This window comes from Lissotriton helveticus, chromosome 1_1 (genome assembly GCF_964261635.1).
Source record: "Lissotriton helveticus chromosome 1_1, aLisHel1.1, whole genome shotgun sequence".
NCBI lineage: Eukaryota > Metazoa > Chordata > Amphibia > Caudata > Salamandridae > Lissotriton > Lissotriton helveticus.
Genome location: NC_136057.1, coordinates 1462456801 through 1462474278, shown reverse-complemented (window position 1 = coordinate 1462474278; position 17478 = coordinate 1462456801). Strand labels below are relative to the sequence as shown.

The 17478-nt window shown below is 44.1% G+C and overlaps 1 protein-coding gene across 2 annotated transcripts in view; it reads right to left on the bottom strand.

Annotated features, from left to right (window-relative positions):
• LOC144827978 (peripherin-like) overlaps window positions 1–17478 on the bottom strand; it is a 71601-nt gene that overhangs the window by 44839 nt on the left and 9284 nt on the right. For both annotated transcript variants that reach the window (XM_078686129.1, XM_078686132.1), the window contains exons 2-3: window positions 3147–3207; window positions 2237–2332 (exon numbers count right to left, since the gene is read on the bottom strand). In XM_078686129.1, coding sequence (XP_078542255.1) covers window positions 2237–2332; window positions 3147–3207 — 157 coding nt within the window. The remainder of the gene's footprint in view (window positions 1–2236; window positions 2333–3146; window positions 3208–17478) is intronic.

The window sequence follows — 17478 nt, the reverse complement described above, 5'->3', positions numbered from 1 at the left end:
GCTCACTTTGCCACTGGATTCAAGCAAGCCGGGCTGAAGACGGCTGTAATGCCAGAAACCGGCCCTCGGAAGCTTGTTTCCGTTCCAGGGAAGGCATGGCTTGGTCGTTCGGGCTGGACTGTTAGGCACAGAGTCAGACTGATTTGCATATAGCCATGTCTGAACTGGGGTGGCAGAGTGGGCTAAAGATTAAACCCAGATCTTTTGACTGGGTGTGAGTGTTTGATTGGTTCAGATGCTCCGTCCATCACCACCCCCTTTTGTACCATTTCACAGGAAAGCCAGGATGGGTTCCACAGCGTTATGAATACAGCGCTACGAGACCTCTGGGTAGAAGTGCGCTATATAAAATACAAACACATGCACACACACATACTTGGCATTCCTCCAGATGGTTCCAAACCTGTGGCCCTAGTCGCTAAGTTACACCAACATGCATATTTTTCCGTTTCTATAGCACCCGTTCTGCCATTATTAAGGCATCTCAGCGCACTCAGTTGTCTGGGAAATAATTCATGGACATTGATTCAACAAAATGCAAAAGGTAGCAGAAGTGACATTATACACCCTGTGACCTTAATGATGTCACAGGAAGTAACATCATATGACCTTTACCCTGCATCGTCCCAAGTAGTGATGTCACATAACCTTAACTCTGATGACATTGCAATAATTAACATTGCTAAAGTTACATAATTGAATAATTAATATTATATATTCTTCTAGGAGAGAAAAAAGGGTGGGGGGTTTCTCTTCCCAGAGAATATTGTTTTAAATGGGCTCTACTAGCGCATTTTAATAGACATTTTTAATAGACATAAATTTGCTAAAAAGCCATGGATGCTAAAAAAAAAAACACTCACTAAATATTTCAGTCCTTTCATGGTGTGCACAAGCTACTGAAATCTGACAATCCAGAGGAGTTTACCCAATTATGTTTTTGAAATGTCCTATGGGTGCCCCCTTATCAAACAAATTACCTCAATTTCTAGGACCAGCATTTTACCATGGTGGCCCCTTTTAGATTACATACAATGTACCAGTGTTAGAGTTTTCCTAATACTGCTTCTCTTGCACTATTGTAGTCCCTTATGTCAAAGGTTATGTCTTATATGTAATGGACCACATTTTATCATGGATGACCCCATGACCTTACCATAGTTGTCTTCTCATATGCCAAAAATGTCCTCCAATGTGTCATCACCACCAATTTGCCACAGGTGCCAATTATACCAAGAATTTCCTCCAGGAGGCCAGCGTGGCATTTTTTCATGGGTGCTCCATGCCAAAATGTACCTACAGAGTGCCAGCAGTAGCATTTTGTCGAGGCATCCCATATGCAAGTATTGCCTCCTGTATTCCAGTGCCAACAGTGTGTGTGTGAAGCTCACTTAAAGACACTTATTCACACTCATTCTATCACTAGCACTGACTTGCACTCATTCAATTCTCACTTATACTTACTCACTCATTTTGACACACACATCCACAATCCCATATACAAACATACATGCTCACACATACACGCTCTCTCATCCAAACTCACTCTCACCCACATACATGCAAACAACATACATTAAAACCATTTTTTTTTTATCAAAGAATGCCAGTGAAGGTCCACATCTTGCTGCTCCACTTTTTATTACAATAATAGTGAATAATAAACTATTATTCACTATTAATGTAATAAAAATGAGCAGAAAACGAGGTTAGAGCCTGACTCTGATAATGCGAGACACCCCTGTGTTCTTGGCAGTGATCTGCCACTTCTAAGACCAGGGGTTACAAAGGCAATGCCACGGGTAGCAAGGGGCAAACTAGGGGTCGCAACTTCATTAATCCATCTCACCCTACTTGAGATAGAACAGGTAGCGTTTGCTTGGGGATCAGTAGTGTCAGTGCTCAGAGAGGACTGATTCCAAAGCAGTTCACCATCTAGGAGCAGTATCACGCAGTACACAAGCACTCGAATTACCCTGTGGATTTCCATCAACTGTGAACCCTGCAAAGGGACCATTGAGGAAGGGATTGAAGTCCTGGCTTTTCCCATAATTTGTGCTAGCATTTAGCCGTCTCATGTATGTGCCTATCGGCAGGCACATGTATGTGATCACAAATGTACCCACTCCTTGTAAATAAACCCGCTGTCTGACTATATGATGAAGCATTACCGAAGGCCTCTGTCGCAGGGAAGCCGCTCAGCCTGCTCAGTGTTCCTCAAAATACCCCAAAGTACCTCTTCGTGGAGTTTCTTCAGAAACTCAATCTCATCCATCAAGGACTCAATCTTGCGCTCCAGATCCAGGCGCGATAGGGTAGCATCGTCCACATCCTGCATCGACGTGGGGCCAAAAGAAGAAGAAAATTAGAAGGACTGACTGCAAAAAACACTGAGGAGGGACAAAACTAGAGGAAAGGGAAAATGCGTACAAGAAATGGGTTAACATGGGGAGTGTTGGGGTAAGTAATACAGAAAAGGCTCCAGTAAAAGAAAGTTTTTGAGGGAAGAAGACTGGTAGGAGGGGAAAGATAGTGTGAGGAACAAGCTTGAGAGTGTGGAAAATAGAGAGGGGCAATAACAGAGTGATTATACAGAGGCAAAGGATATAGAGGGAGAATGTGTGTGCAAAGAATGTGTGTGCAAAAAATGTGTGTGCAAAGAGGTGTGAAGAGAGGGTGTGAGGGAGGAGGGAGAGTTCAAGGGAGAAAATGAGTTGTGTCAGGAGATTTAAGGTTGAGAAAGAGAAGTAGGTGCGAGGAGGAAGTTAGTTACAAGTGCAAGATGTGTTGGTGGAAGGAGAAATCAGTGGAAAGGAAACAGAAGGGTAAAGGGAGAAAGATAGGTGTAAACGAGAGCGATGCAAATGGAGATACCAGGTATCAAGAAAGCAAAATGGATGTTTTATATACATTGTATTACATATTTCTAAGTATACACCCGACGTGTTGTATCCTAAGCCATGTATACCCCCCTCTTTCCCTGAAAAATGTAGAGTGTCATAATTTCACCTGAATTATTATTTTCTACTGTATTGAATTATATACTTGTGTCTTAACTCATCTTTAATACATTTACTCTTTAAAACTTTAACAAATGAAGCAAAATGGAGGGGAGAGACAAGAGATAAGCAAATTTCTGGGCTCACCTTACGGAACATAATGAGGTTGTTTTCGGCCTCTTCCCGCTTGTGAGCTTCCTCATCCAGCCTGTGCAAAAGAGAGAAGATAAGTGAGTGAAGCCAAATCAGCAGAAGAAGGGTTAATTGCACAATCACTGCTATAGAACCCTCACCCGAGGTACACTCGATGGGTCCTGAGACTTGCATGTATCCCGGTTCAGTAGTGCCTTAGCAAGCCCGCCGTCCTACAACCTCTGAGACACTAATCCATGACGTCTTTGAAACCCATGTTGCTCCTTCTAGTCAATGCCATAGTAGGCCTACTCCCTATCCCTGACACTACTCTATTCCTCCTGTGACATCCATGCCTACCTCATATTCTACATGTTAGCAAGCCCAGCCTCCATTAGACACTACTCTCAGAGACATACATAAACATGGTATACATTGCCAGCCCATGACCACCTTCACTCAGACACAAGTCTCAGCTGTACACATTGTCCAGTGAAGAAAACATAAAAGTGGTGGGTGAATTGCTTAACTTTATATTATTTATTTATAGATGCTCAGTTAATAAAAACCATTGTATAAATAAAAACTTTAATTCGATAAAATAATTCATTCACATAAATATTAGTCCTATAAAACTTCACGTTTTGCAGATATTTAATGAATTCAAATCACTAGATTTTGAATTTTTACATAAAAAAACATAAAACAGCTAGAATATCGAGCTATAGGTCATAAACATTTGGCAGAATGGTCATCCAATTGCTCCCTTAAATTGGTGATCACCGTGACATGAGACTTTTTAAGAGTTCAGCTGGAGAGCATTGCTGTCACTTAATTGGCATAACGAACAATTGATGGTCAAAATGTAGAACAATGTCATACATTCACCCCAGTACAGAGATCTGGTCCTATATCCATCGTTTTTTTGCTCCCATGCCATCCCAGTTTGAACCCGGCCATATGCAAATCAGTCTTGACCCTGTGCCCAATGGGAACAGTCCAGCCTGAACGGCCAGGTCCTCCCTGAACTGGAAACAAGCATTCTAGGACCAGTTCAGCTAGGATAGCCTTACTTCAGTGGCATGGAGAGCACGGGACCCATGTCTGGGCATATCCGTCCCACTCAGGGTGACAAATACAAAAAGAACAATTGATGGACAGAATGCAGAACAATGTCATACATTCACCCCAGTACAGAGATGTGGGCTAAATCCATCACATTTTGCTCCCCATGGGTCCCATGCTCTCCATGCAACTGGAGTAAGGCTATCCTGGCTGATGAGAGGTGATGCCCCAAAACCGGTCCCAGGATGCTTGTTTCTGGTCCAGGGAAGACCTGGCTTGGCAGTTCGGGCTCGACTGTTCCCATGAGGCACAGGGTCAAGACTGATTTGCAGATGGCTGGGTCTAAACCGGGGTGGCATGGTGAGCAATAGAACTATTTAACACATATCTCTTGACTGGGGGTGAATGTTCGATTTGCTCTGTATTCCACCCATCATCTGTGTGTCTTTTGCTTTCTCGTCACTTAATTGCCAGCACCTGCCCTATTGACAGTCCACCAATTGGTGGCGTGTCTGAGATGTGCAGGCATTGAAAATCAATAACACCAGCCTCTCACCCCATTATTACTGCTTTGTGTGGCCTGAAATAGTCTGAATTGTCACACTTGTAGGAGTGAGATGGTTAGGTGTTCTGTTGGCAAAACACAAAAGATAATGGACGGAATGTTGCACAATGGCAAAACATTCACCCCCAGTCATGGATCTGGGTTTAATCCATCGTTATTTTGCTCACCAAGCCACCCCAGTTCAGACATGGCCATATGCAAATCAGTCTTGACCCTGTGCCTCATGGGAACAGTCCAGCCCGAACTGCCAAGCCATGTCTTCCCTGGACCGGAATCAAGCATCCTAGGAACGGTTTCTGGCTATCAGCCGTCTTCAGCCAAGGTAGCTTGACTCCAGTGGCTTAGTGAGCATGGGACCCACGTCTGGGCATACCCTTCCCACATAGGGTGAACAGCAAAACACACAAGATAATGGACCGAATGTTGCACAATGGCAAAACATTCACCCCCAGTCACAGATCTGGGTTTAATCCATCATTATTTTGCTCACCAAGCCACCCCAGTTCAGACATGGCCATATGAAAATCAGTCTGACCCTGTGCCTCATGGGAACAGTCCAGCGCCAAACTGCCAAGCCATGTCTTCCCTGGACAGGAAACAAGCATCCTGGGACCGGTTTAGGGTTCATATCCCTCATCAGCCAGGCTATCCTGAATCCAGTGGCAAAGTGAGCAAGGGACCCGAAACCGGTCCTTGGATGCTTGTTTCCAGTCCAGGAAGGACCTGGCTTGGCAGTTCGGGCTGGACTGTTCCCATTGGGCACAGGGTCAAGACTGATTTGCATATGGCCATGTCTGAACTGGGGTGGCTTGGTGAGCAAAATAACGATGGATTAAACCCAGATCTGTGACTGGGGGTGAATGTTTTGCCATTGTGCAACATTCCGTCCCTCGAGCAGTTGGCTGACGAGCCTGGGACCCCGCACCTACGCGCCTGAGTGGTACTAAACCTGGCAGATATTTGGCAGCCACCGGCAACCCCAGAACACGGCCTATCCCTGCTGACGAGGGGTGATACCCCGAAACACGTGTCCAGGGATGGCGAAGACAGCAGAGAATCGAAAGAAGATGCATCGCGGAACACGTAACTACATTTACCATAGTCCTTAGGGGCGATACCGCTGGTGTGTGAGTAGTGTGCGACCCCACCCCCAATTGTAATGTTAAAGCTCCCTCGAGCAGTTGGCTGACGAGCCTGGGACCCCGCACCTACGCGCCTGAGTGGTACTAAACCTGGCAGATATTTGGCAGCCACCGGCAACCCCAGAACACGGCCTATCCCTGCTGACGAGGGGTGATACCCCGAAACACGTGTCTAGGGATGGCGAAGACAGCAGAGAATCGAAAGAAGATGCATCGCGGAACACGTAACTACATTTACCATAGTCCTTAGGGGCGATACCGCTGGTGTGTGAGTAGTGTGCGACCCCAACCCCAATTGTAATGTTAAAGCTCCCTCGAGCAGTTGGGTGACGAGCCTGGGACCCCGCACCTACGCGCCTGAGTGGTACTAAACCTGGCAGATATTTGGCAGCCACCGGCAACCCCAGAACACGGCCTATCCCTGCTGACGAGGGGTGATACCCCGAAACACGTGTCCAGGGATGGCGAAGACAGCGAAGATAGCAGAGAATCGAAAGTAGATGCATCGCGGAACACGTAACTACATTTACCATAGTCCTTAGGGGCGATACCGCTGGTGTGTGAGTAGTGTGCGACCCCACCCCAATTGTAATGTTAAAGCTCCCTCGAGCAGTTGGCTGACGAGCCTGGGACCCCGCACCTACGCGCCTGAGTGGTACTAAACCTGGCAGATATTTGGCAGCCACCGGCAACCCCAGAACACGGCCTATCCCTGCTGACGAGGGGTGATACCCCAAAACACGTGTCCAGGGATGGCGAAGACAGCGAAGATAGCAGAGAATCGAAAGAAGATGCATCACGGAACACGTAACTACATTTACCATAGTCCTTAGGGGCGTTACCGCTGGTGTGTGAGTAGTGTGCGACCCCACCACCAATTGTAATGTTAAAGCTCCCTCGAGCAGTTGGCTGACGAGCCTGGGACCCCGCACCTACGCGCCTGAGTGGTACTAAACCTGGCAGATATTTGGCAGCCACCGGCAACCCCAGAACACGGCCTATCCCTGCTGACGAGGGGTGATACCCCGAAACACGTGTCTAGGGATGGCGAAGACAGCAGAGAATCGAAAGAAGATGCATCGCGGAACACGTAACTACATTTACCATAGTCCTTAGGGGCGATACCGCTGGTGTGTGAGTAGTGTGCGACCACACCCCCAATTGTAATGTTAAAGCTCCCTCGAGCAGTTGGCTGACGAGCATGGGACCCCGCACCTACGCACCTGAGTGGTACTAAACCTGGCAGATATTTGGCAGCCACCGGCAACCCCAGAACACGGCCTATCCTTGCTGACATGGGGTGATACCCCGAAACACGTGTCCAGGGATGGCGAAGACAGCGAAGATAGCAGAGAATCGAAAGAAGATGCATCGCGGAACACTTAACTACATTTACCATAGTCCTTAGGGGCGATACCGCTGGTGTGTGAGTAGTGTGCGACCCCACCCCCAATTTTAACTTGCTGTCTAACACACCCATCAGAGCAAACCTTCGGATTATCCAACACACCAATCTCTAACATATCCATCTAGCAAACCCTTCAATCATCTATCACACCTAACTCTCAGTAACACCCTCGCCATCTGATGGCACATCTCCTTGTGATCCCTTCGATCATCTAACACATCCATCTCTGAGCGATCTCTTTGTTTAGCTAACACACCAATCTCTAGAGATGATGTACTCACCGCCTGACGCACCCATCTTTGGAGGTGTACTCACCACCTGACGCACCCATCTTTAGAGGTGTACTCACCGCCTGACGCACCCATCTTTAGAGGTGTACTCACCATCTAAAACACACGTCTCCTAGAGACCACTTTGATCATCTAAGACATCCTTCTCTCAGAGATCTCTTGTCGGTCTGACACAGTCATCTCCTGGACATGCCCTCAATAATCTAATACACCCGCCTCTAAGAGTACTACTTGCTGTCTAACACACCACTCTTCTAGCGATCTCTTTGATAATTTAATTCACTAATTTATATGAGATACCCTCGTCGTTTTACACATCTAATCTCTTAAAGAGATCCCTTCCATCATTTAACCCACTTATCTTTAAGTTGACTTCACAGTCTAACACATCCTGCTCTTAAAGGGATGCCTTTGGCCTTCTAACAACCATCTGCAAGAGAGGCATTTGTTATCTAAGCACACCTTTCTCCTTTTGAACATCTAAGGCATCCCACTCGTCTAACACATTGATCCACTAAAAGGATGCCTTCAACCATTTAACACACCCATCTAGCGAACACTTCTATCACCTAACACACCTAACTCTAAGAGGTGCCCTTACTATCTCATTCATACATCTGTGTTTAATTTGTAAAATAATTATTTTCAGTGCCAAAAGCTCTGCTCAGAAGCCGTGGCTGGCGTGATTAAATGTTGGAGCGCCAAATATAAGGCTGCACAGTCTCCAATCCACATCATGCCTCTTTAATTCACTACTACACACTCCCTGTCCCATTATCTCGCTCCTACAAGTTCCTGCTACCTTCTTATGAGACATTTTTTTCTGTCTTTTTCTTCACTCTTCTTACTCCTTTGTGCGTTTTCCCTTCTTTCTCTTAGGAAAGGTCAGATGAAATAAAATAAGTGCAGGTCCCCAAATATGAGTGCTTGTGGCCCCCACCAGGGTGCAGAGCAGGAATATCCACAGGGAAATATCGTGGATCAAAAATATCGCCGCAGAAATATCGTTTGGAAGAAATATCAACGACAAAAATATAGATGACACGAATATCCACTGACAGGTAAGTAATATCGATTACAAAAATATTGTTGTAATAAATATCGTTTACAAAAATATAGTTTACTAAAATATCGATGTTTTAATAATGTTATGTATTTTAGTGTTTTTAATAAGAATTGTTTGTCATTTGTTTTTAGTTTTTAGAATTTTTCTACTTATTAATTTATTTTAAGTTTAATTTTGCGTTATTAGTTCCGTAGCGAGTTGTGGGTTTATAGGGGAATAGGGTGGGAAGTAATTTAATTATGTAAAATTAATTAATGTGTTAATTAATTAATTGTAGTTTAATAATTAGTTGTTAATTAATTTCAATTAGTTAATTAATAATTAAGTATGTTAATTGTTTAATTTATTTTAGGTGTGTGTTGTGGTGTTTATAAATGTAAATGGTGTGAAGGGTTGTAAGTTATTAATTTTTTATTGATTAATTATTAAATAGTTTAAAATTAATTTCTACTAATTATTGAGTAATTATTAATTGTAATTGTGTAATTCATTTTAGGTGTGTGTTGTGGTATATATGTGTAAATGGTGTGAAAGCTGGTAAGTAATAAATTGTTTTTTTTTTTTTTTTTTTTTTTGTAAGACCTTTATTAACATAAAGCAAGTTACACTGCTTGAGCCTACAACCCTGAGGCCGGCTCGCCATGATACTATGTTCGTCCAATATAGCATATGTAATACATGAATAACTGTGCAGATACGGTAGGCAGATCCGTCTCATTCGCCCTACGTAGAACTCTTAGCAGTCAATCGGTATGAGTCTTACATTTTGTAATTTTATAAACAGAACTATAACATTCCCCAACTGTAGACCTTACAGTGCTCTCGAATACAACCTATGCAGTGAGTGGAGCAGCATCCCGGTATTTCCCCAGTGCCGCCCTCAGTCATCTCCAATGCATGCATCAGTCATCCACACTCCAGTCATTCCAGTGTATCAGCTAGTCCTCCTCATGTTCCTGCAAGGAATTCAGATAGTCTGTTAAAAAGCCCCACATGTCCTTCGGCTTCGATTTTACAGGTAAGTCTTCCTCGTAAGTTTGTAGTTTATACCGGCAGATGGACATGTCATGCAGCCACACTTTTGTAGTCGGTACTCTACAGCTGTGCCAGCATTGCGCCACCTGCCTTTTTGCTAGCAGTAGTGCGATTGCACAGAATTTGCGTTTTAGTGCTCTGAATTGAGGTACAATACCCAGCAGGCAGATCTGTGGCGTGCACCGCACCTCATCTCCCAATATGGCCGACAGTGCGGCTGTGACCTCCACCCAGTAATCCGCTACCCTCGCACACTTCCATGCCAGATGTACAAAGTCCGCACCCTCACTACCACAGCGCTTACATTTGTCGTCCTCTTGTAGCCCATATTTACGCATTTTCACCGGTGTGTAGTAGGCTTGGTGGAGGATCTTAAAATGTATAATTCTCAGATTCCCATTGGGTGTCAATATCTGTGTCAGTGCGCATGTGCTGTACCATTCCTCATCTGTCAGGGGAGTATCAAACTGCGCATCCCATCTCTCCTTAGCTTTCAGTGTGTGACCTGCTATTTCTGTTTGCGCAGCATTATACAACCTGGACACCAAGTGAGATAGATCCCTAGTAGTAATCAGCATCTGTAAGGGCGCTAGAGTTTCCGGTTCCGCTGGGAACGATGGGTAGTGTTCCCTCAATGCCCTTTTCAACCTGTAGTACGTGAATCGGAACATAGAAGACTGGTTCCGGATATAATGCAAGTTGTCGATGTCTATAAATGTGCCACCCTGATACACGTCACCCATCCTGTCGATTCCAGCTCTTGTCAGCAGAGACATCCCCACTTTTTCGTTAGTGACTGACAAAGCCTGATGGTGCTGCAATGGCATGTCCGGTGCATACAATGGGGCTTTGTGAGCCAATTGTCCTAGTTTGTTCCAAGCTTTGATTGTGGTGTCTACAGTGTTGATGTCCTGTTTGTGGAGTGGAGGTCTGGTGTGTGATAATATCGCCGACAGGGGAACGGGATGGGCATCCCCTTCCTCAATGGCCACGTGAGTAATATAGGGGACCTCATGGTACCAATATGCTGCGTACTGTGCCTGGGCACAAAGGTAATATAGGAGAAAGTCTGGGACCCCGAATCCACCTTTCGATATCGGGAGCGTCAGTGTTTGCAGGTCAATTCGAGCCTGTTTACCCGCCCATATCAAGGTTAGTACTAGTGACTTTATGCGTTTAAAGACCTCTCTCGTAGGCGTAATAGGTATGTTGTTAAAGAGATATAATATCTTGGGCAAGATGTTCATTTTAACTATCGCTATACGATCAGCTATTGATAAGGGTAAGTGTATCCAACGACGGACCTTATCGTCCAGTTTGGAGAGTACCACCCCATAGTTTGCTCGCATGACTTCGTCTGGATTCCTGTGGAACATGACCCCTAGGTATCGAATTGGGTCCTGCTGCCACTCTAGTGGATAATCCATTGCAAAGGGGGTAGTGGCATCGGTGAGAGGTATGAGTGAGGATTTGGACCAGTTTATTGCTAAACCAGAGTGACCCCCAAACCGGATGTACTCTCTAAGCAGCGGGTTCAGATGTGTCTCTGGATCGCGAACATATAATAACATATCGTCTGCGTAGAGTGATATGTGCAGTGGCCTAGACACAAATTGCAGTGCCGACTCCTTGTAATTTTGACGTACTATGCACGCCAGTGGTTCTAACGCCAGCGCGAAGAGCAGGGGTGACAGGGGGCAACCCTGCCTTGTGCCCCGCCCAATGTCAAATGGAGCTGAAACATAGCCATTGATTCGGACTCTTGCACATGGTTTAGTATACAGCAAGGAAATCCACTGGACGAACCTTTTAGGGAACCCCATCCTATTGAGGACAGTCAGCATGTAACGCCATTCGATCGAATCGAACGCTTTCGCAGCGTCGAGCATGACAGCTACCGCCTTAACCGAGGGCTTCAGATAGTGTGCCAGCGCGAACAGGGTTCTGGTATTATGCGAGGTGGATCTAGTGGGCACGAACCCCGCCTGATCCGGGAGTACCAGTCGAGTCATCAGTGGGGACAGCCTAACGGCCAGTAACTTTGCGAGTATTTTCGAATCTACGTTTATTAGGGAAAGGGGTCTATAGGAGTCGCAATTTTCCGGATCTTTGGATGGTTTAAGGAGTGCTATGATCATTGCCTCCCGCAGAGTGGGGGGGAGCAATGATCCCTCAAAGGAATTACCATACATCTCCACCAAATAGGGGGCGATGATGTCCACAAATTTTTTATAAAATTCGGACGTGTACCCGTCAGGGCCTGGGGCCTTTCCATTGGGGAGCGAGGCGATCACCTCAGTGACCTCCTCGACCGTGATCGGTCGAGCCAGATATTCCCTATGGGCATCCGACAGCCAGCCAATCGCCACCTCATGTAAGTAGTCATATGTTTCCTCAGTAGTAGCTGTTGGTTGGGATTGGTATAGTGTGCTGTAGGAGTCTACAAAACATTCGACTATGTCTGCTGGATGTGTTTGTAAAATCCCCTCCCCTGACTTAACTCGGAGTATCGTTGAGTGTCCTCGTCCCTCACATATTTTCCTCGCCAGTACTTTCCCTGGTCTACCCCCTTCCCCAAAAGCCCTGGCCTCGTGTTTGCGATCTAGGTATTTGATTTCTGCCGTTAAAAAATCGGCATGTTCTGTGTGTAAGTCGCGCAGCTTGGGTAACAACAATACGTCCTGCATTTGTTCATAGTGCAATTCTAAGTCCCTCATCTGGCTTTCGCAGCGGCGAATTTGGCACCGTATGTCTTTGAGTACTCCTATGGTAGTGCTAATGCAGACTCCCCTTATCGTGGCCTTAAAGGCTTCCCAGAGGAGACAAAAGTCTTCAGTAGATTGAGAATTATTAGCAAAGTAGTCTTTTATTGCCTTAGTCAGGGTGTCTACATATATTGGGTCCGTGAGGGCCTGGGAGTTGAAACGCCATTGGAATGGGGGGGGTGTGTAATGAGGTATGTCCAATTGTAAGTGAACCGGGTTGTGATCCGATAGCGTGCGTGGCAGCACCTGTATCTTACGCGCCCACAGAGCAACATCCTTGGAGCCCAACCAGTAGTCCAGTCTGGACCAACTATTGTGGGATGCTGTGATGTGTGTAGCACCTGGGTCGTCAGTGTGTTTTAGTCTCCAGATGTCTGCCAACGCTAGATCCTCCATCATGTGACCCACCATTAGTCTCGACTGCTTGTGTTGTTCCACTGATTGTGAGGAGCGATCCAGTCCGTCCAGTAGTGTCACATTCCAGTCCCCCCCGCATAAAATGTGCGTGCAAGCATGTTTCTGCAGGTGTCCCCAAATGTCACGATAGAATTCCGGCGCGTCAATATTCGGGCCGTACACGTTTAGGAGTGTTATGCGTTGGCCTCTTAGCGTGCCCGTCACTAGCACATATCTGCCAGCTGGGTCCTGTGTCAAATGCTCCTCCTCAAAATTGACCCCCTTCCTAATCAGTATAAGCACCCCCCGGGAATAAGACGAGTATGAGGCTCTGTATGAAGTACCTGCCCACCTCGACCCCAATGTAGCGTGAGTGTGCGGTGCTAAGTGCGATTCCTGCAGGAATGCTATATCAATATTCCATCTAGTAAGACTGGCAAATACCTGCCTAATTTTCTGTGGGCGAGAAAACCCACGAATATTCCAAGTGAGGACGTTTAGACAGTTACCGCTGCCAGTTCTAGAACCTGGTGTACACAAATGATGCTATACCACACATACCAGCACATACAAGTATCCTACCCGGATCCTGATCCCGCCCACTACCATGGTCGTAAGTTGCAAATACTATCCCCCTCAAGGAATATCTGAATGATGTGTACATTTGCAATGCAATTGGTCTTAGTAAACAGTCAAACATCCCCCTCCCCAAAACCCACCCACTCCAGCATCCCCAACCTGCCGAAGCCTTACCCCTTCTGAGCACAACTCCCTCAACCACTGAACCAACAACTCGGTGCTCATGGCAGAACTTGTGTTGGGTATTACCCTCATGGTGGTCCGCCAGTAGCGCAAAGTAATAAATTGTTTAATTAATAAATCATAAAAAAATAATTTTTAATAATTAATTGGTAATTATTATTTGTAATTGTGTAATTAATTTTAGGTGTGTGTTGTGGTGTTTATACGTGTAAATGGTGTGAAAGCTGGTAATTAATAATTGTTTAATGAATTAATAAAAATAATTTTTCATTATTTAATTAGTAAATATTAAATGTAATTGTGTAATTAATTTTAGGTATTTGTTGTGGATATTATAGTGCTAAATAATTATTTTTTTATCTTTGTTAATAATGATATATTTATATATTAAATATGTTAAAATTAGAAATGACATTTATTGAAAATGTTGATATTTTTTTTTTTATTGTTTAGGGATCCTGCGCTTTCTCTACTGTTGCACTCACTAGAGTGGGAATAGTAATTTTTACCCCTCCGCTACCCTGCACTTTCCCTACTGTTGCCCTCATTGGAGTGGTAATAGTAATTTTTACCCCTACGCTATCCAGCGCTTTCTCTAGTGTTGCACTCACTGGAGTGGCAATAGTGAATTTTACCCCTCCGCTATCCAACGCTTTCCTTACTGTTGCACTCACTGGAGTGGGAAAAGTAAATGTTACCCCTACGCTATCCAGCGCTTTCCCTACTGTTGCACTCACTGGAGTGGGAATAGTAAATTTTACCCCTAAGCTATCCAGCACTTTCCCTACTGTTGCACTCATTGGAGTGGGAATAGTAATTTTTACCCCTACGCTATCCAGCGCTTTCCCTACTGTTGCACTCACTGGAGTGGGAATGGTAATTTTTACCCCTACGCTATCCAGCGCTTTCCCTACTGTTGCACTCACTGAAGTGGGAATAGTATTTTTTACCCCTACGCTAGCCAGTGTTTTCCCTACTGTTGCACTCTCTGGAGTGGGAATAGTAATTTTTACCCCTACGCTATCCAGCGCTTTTCCTACTGTTGCACTCACTGGAGTGGGAATAGTAATTTTTACCCCTACGCTATCCAGCGCTTTCCCTACTGTTGCACTCTCTGGAGTGGGAAAAGTAAATGTTACCCCTACGCTATCCAGCGCTTTCCCTACTGTTGCACTCACTGGAGTGGGAATAGTAAATTTTACCCCTACGCTATCCAGCGTTTTCCTTTCTGTTGCACTCACTGGAGTGGGAATAGTAATTTTTACCCTCCCGCCATCTAATGTTTGAACTATTAATGTTTTTATTTTGTTATTAAATGTATGTATTATTGTTGTTTATAGTTTAATATGTTAATTAAATATAACATATATTAAATATTTTGATTTATTTTTAATTATTTATATGTTTTTATTTTTATATAATTATTAAAGTTGATAAATTAAAGATATTTAATAAAATGTATTTAAGTAAATATATGTATATGTACACTTTTTTGTGTTTATATTAATTAAATTCAGTTTATTTGTTATAATTAGTTAAAATATATATTAAAATGTATTTAATTTGTTAATAATAATAATATTTAATTAATTTAAGTGATGTTATTTTTAAAGTCGATATTTTTTAATCTGTATTTTTTACATCGATATTTTTGAGTCAATATTACTGTAGTTTCCTTTTTAAGTATAGGGAGGCGATATTTTTGTTATCGATATTTTTTTCATCGATATTTTTGATATCGATATTTTAACATGGATCCCCCACCAGGGGCTCAAATTAAACACTGCATGCCCCTGGGCTAAGTTCGCGCTTTATAAGACTCATATTCATTCATTCATGCGTCTCCTTAAAGTTCCCTTCGATCATTTAAGACACTCAACTCCAAGAGATGCTCTCGGTAACTAACACAGCCATGTCTTAAAGAGATCCCTTCGATCTTCTAACACAGCCATCCTCAAGAAATGCCCTTCCAGTCTAACACACCCATCTCTAAGAGATGCCCTCATCATCAAAGATAGCCATTTTCAAAGGGATGTTTTGACCATCTAATACACCCATCTCCCAGACAATCATATCCTTGTCATCTAACATACTCATCTCCTAGCAATCCTTTGATTATCCGACATGCCCATATTTAGGAGACACCCTCGTTGTGTGACACATCCATCTCTTAAAGAGATGCACAGGTCATATGGCACAAACATCACTTAAAGGAAGCCCATAAATCACTTAACACATCCATTTACTAGGGGTACCCTCATCATCTAACACATCCATTTATTAAAGACATATTTTGGCTATCTAATGCGAATCTCCAGGAGATAACCTTACTGTCTAACATACAACTCCTAGAGACTTCTTTGATCAACCAACACACCCCTCTCTAAGAAATGCCCTTGATATATAAAATGTTCAAATCTTAAAGACATGCATCGTCCTATGACACATCCATCTCCTAAAGAGATGCTTTCAATCTTCTAATACACCCATTTGTACAAGTGTGCCTTTTGATCAACTTAACACATAATTTTGAAAACATTTCCCCACAGTCTAACGCATTCACATCTAACACACCCATTCCTAAGAAATACGCTCGCCGTCTAAGCTACCCATCTCTTAAAATGAGGCCCATGCTTGCCAACAGCTCCAGCTCTGAGTGATGCCCTATATTGTCTTACACACCCAACTCTGACAGATGTCAAGGAGGGTTTGTCACAGCCCATTCCACAGGTTTTTCATTTGTATCCTATTAATGGGCTGATTATGATGCGGGTTGGAAATGCTTCCCGACTGAATCAGGTTGGAAATGGTTTCCAACCCACTCGGATCGGGACAGTCCGACCGATGGAGTACAATGCATCCGGATGCTTCCCAATAAGATTTGGTTGGACTCCCATTGACTTCAATGGGAGCATATGTTCCTAACCACAACATAATTGGGCCCTGGCTCGTTCCCGATCCGATTTGGAAGGAGCAAATGCCATTAGGAGTCTTTCCTAACCGCATCAGAATAAGGCCCTAGGTGGGAAAGCTTTCCAACTCGCATCAGAATCAGGCCCTTAGTGTTTCTATAGGGCTACTGAGCCCAACTAGTGCGTCAGGGGGGTTTACATACAAAGGAAGTAACAGCAGCCACTGCATGTTTGAAGTGCGTACATTCCGAGAACTGCAACAGCAAAACATTATGTAAGATTAAAAGTCTAATCAATACATATAGTGCAAGATTATGTGCAGAAGTAAAGGAAGGAGGAAGCATGAAAATTATAAACCTACACACCCATCTCATAAGCATTCCTTATATCATCTACCATACCCCTCCTATGGAATGTTCTCATCTTCTAACACGCCGCCTCTTACAGAGACGCCGTTGCTGTCTAATACACCCATCTCTTAAAGACATGCCCCCTATCACACCAATCGATCCCTTTAATCATCTAACTCACCCACCTCTAAGAGATCTGATCTCTTTAGAGACGTGCCCCGGTTAATGTAACACCTGAATCTCCAAGAGATGTCATGTGATGCCTAATTGGCTAATATGTGCATCTTTATTACACGACGATTGTCTATCTTTCTTATCCCAAAAGATGCCAACTAACTGTAGGATACCCCCATCTCCAAGAGATGCATTTGATCATATAACATGTCTATCTGTTGGCCACTTCAAACATCAAGACACCTATCTGTAAGCTATGCTTTCGTCATCTAACCCATCCGTCTCCTCACAGTGCTCTCTATTGTCTAGCACACACCTACCTCTACCAGGTGCTAATGATTGTCTACCACACCCACCTCAAGCAATGCCAACAATTGCTCGATTCACCTATACTCCGAGAGGTGTATTTAATCATTT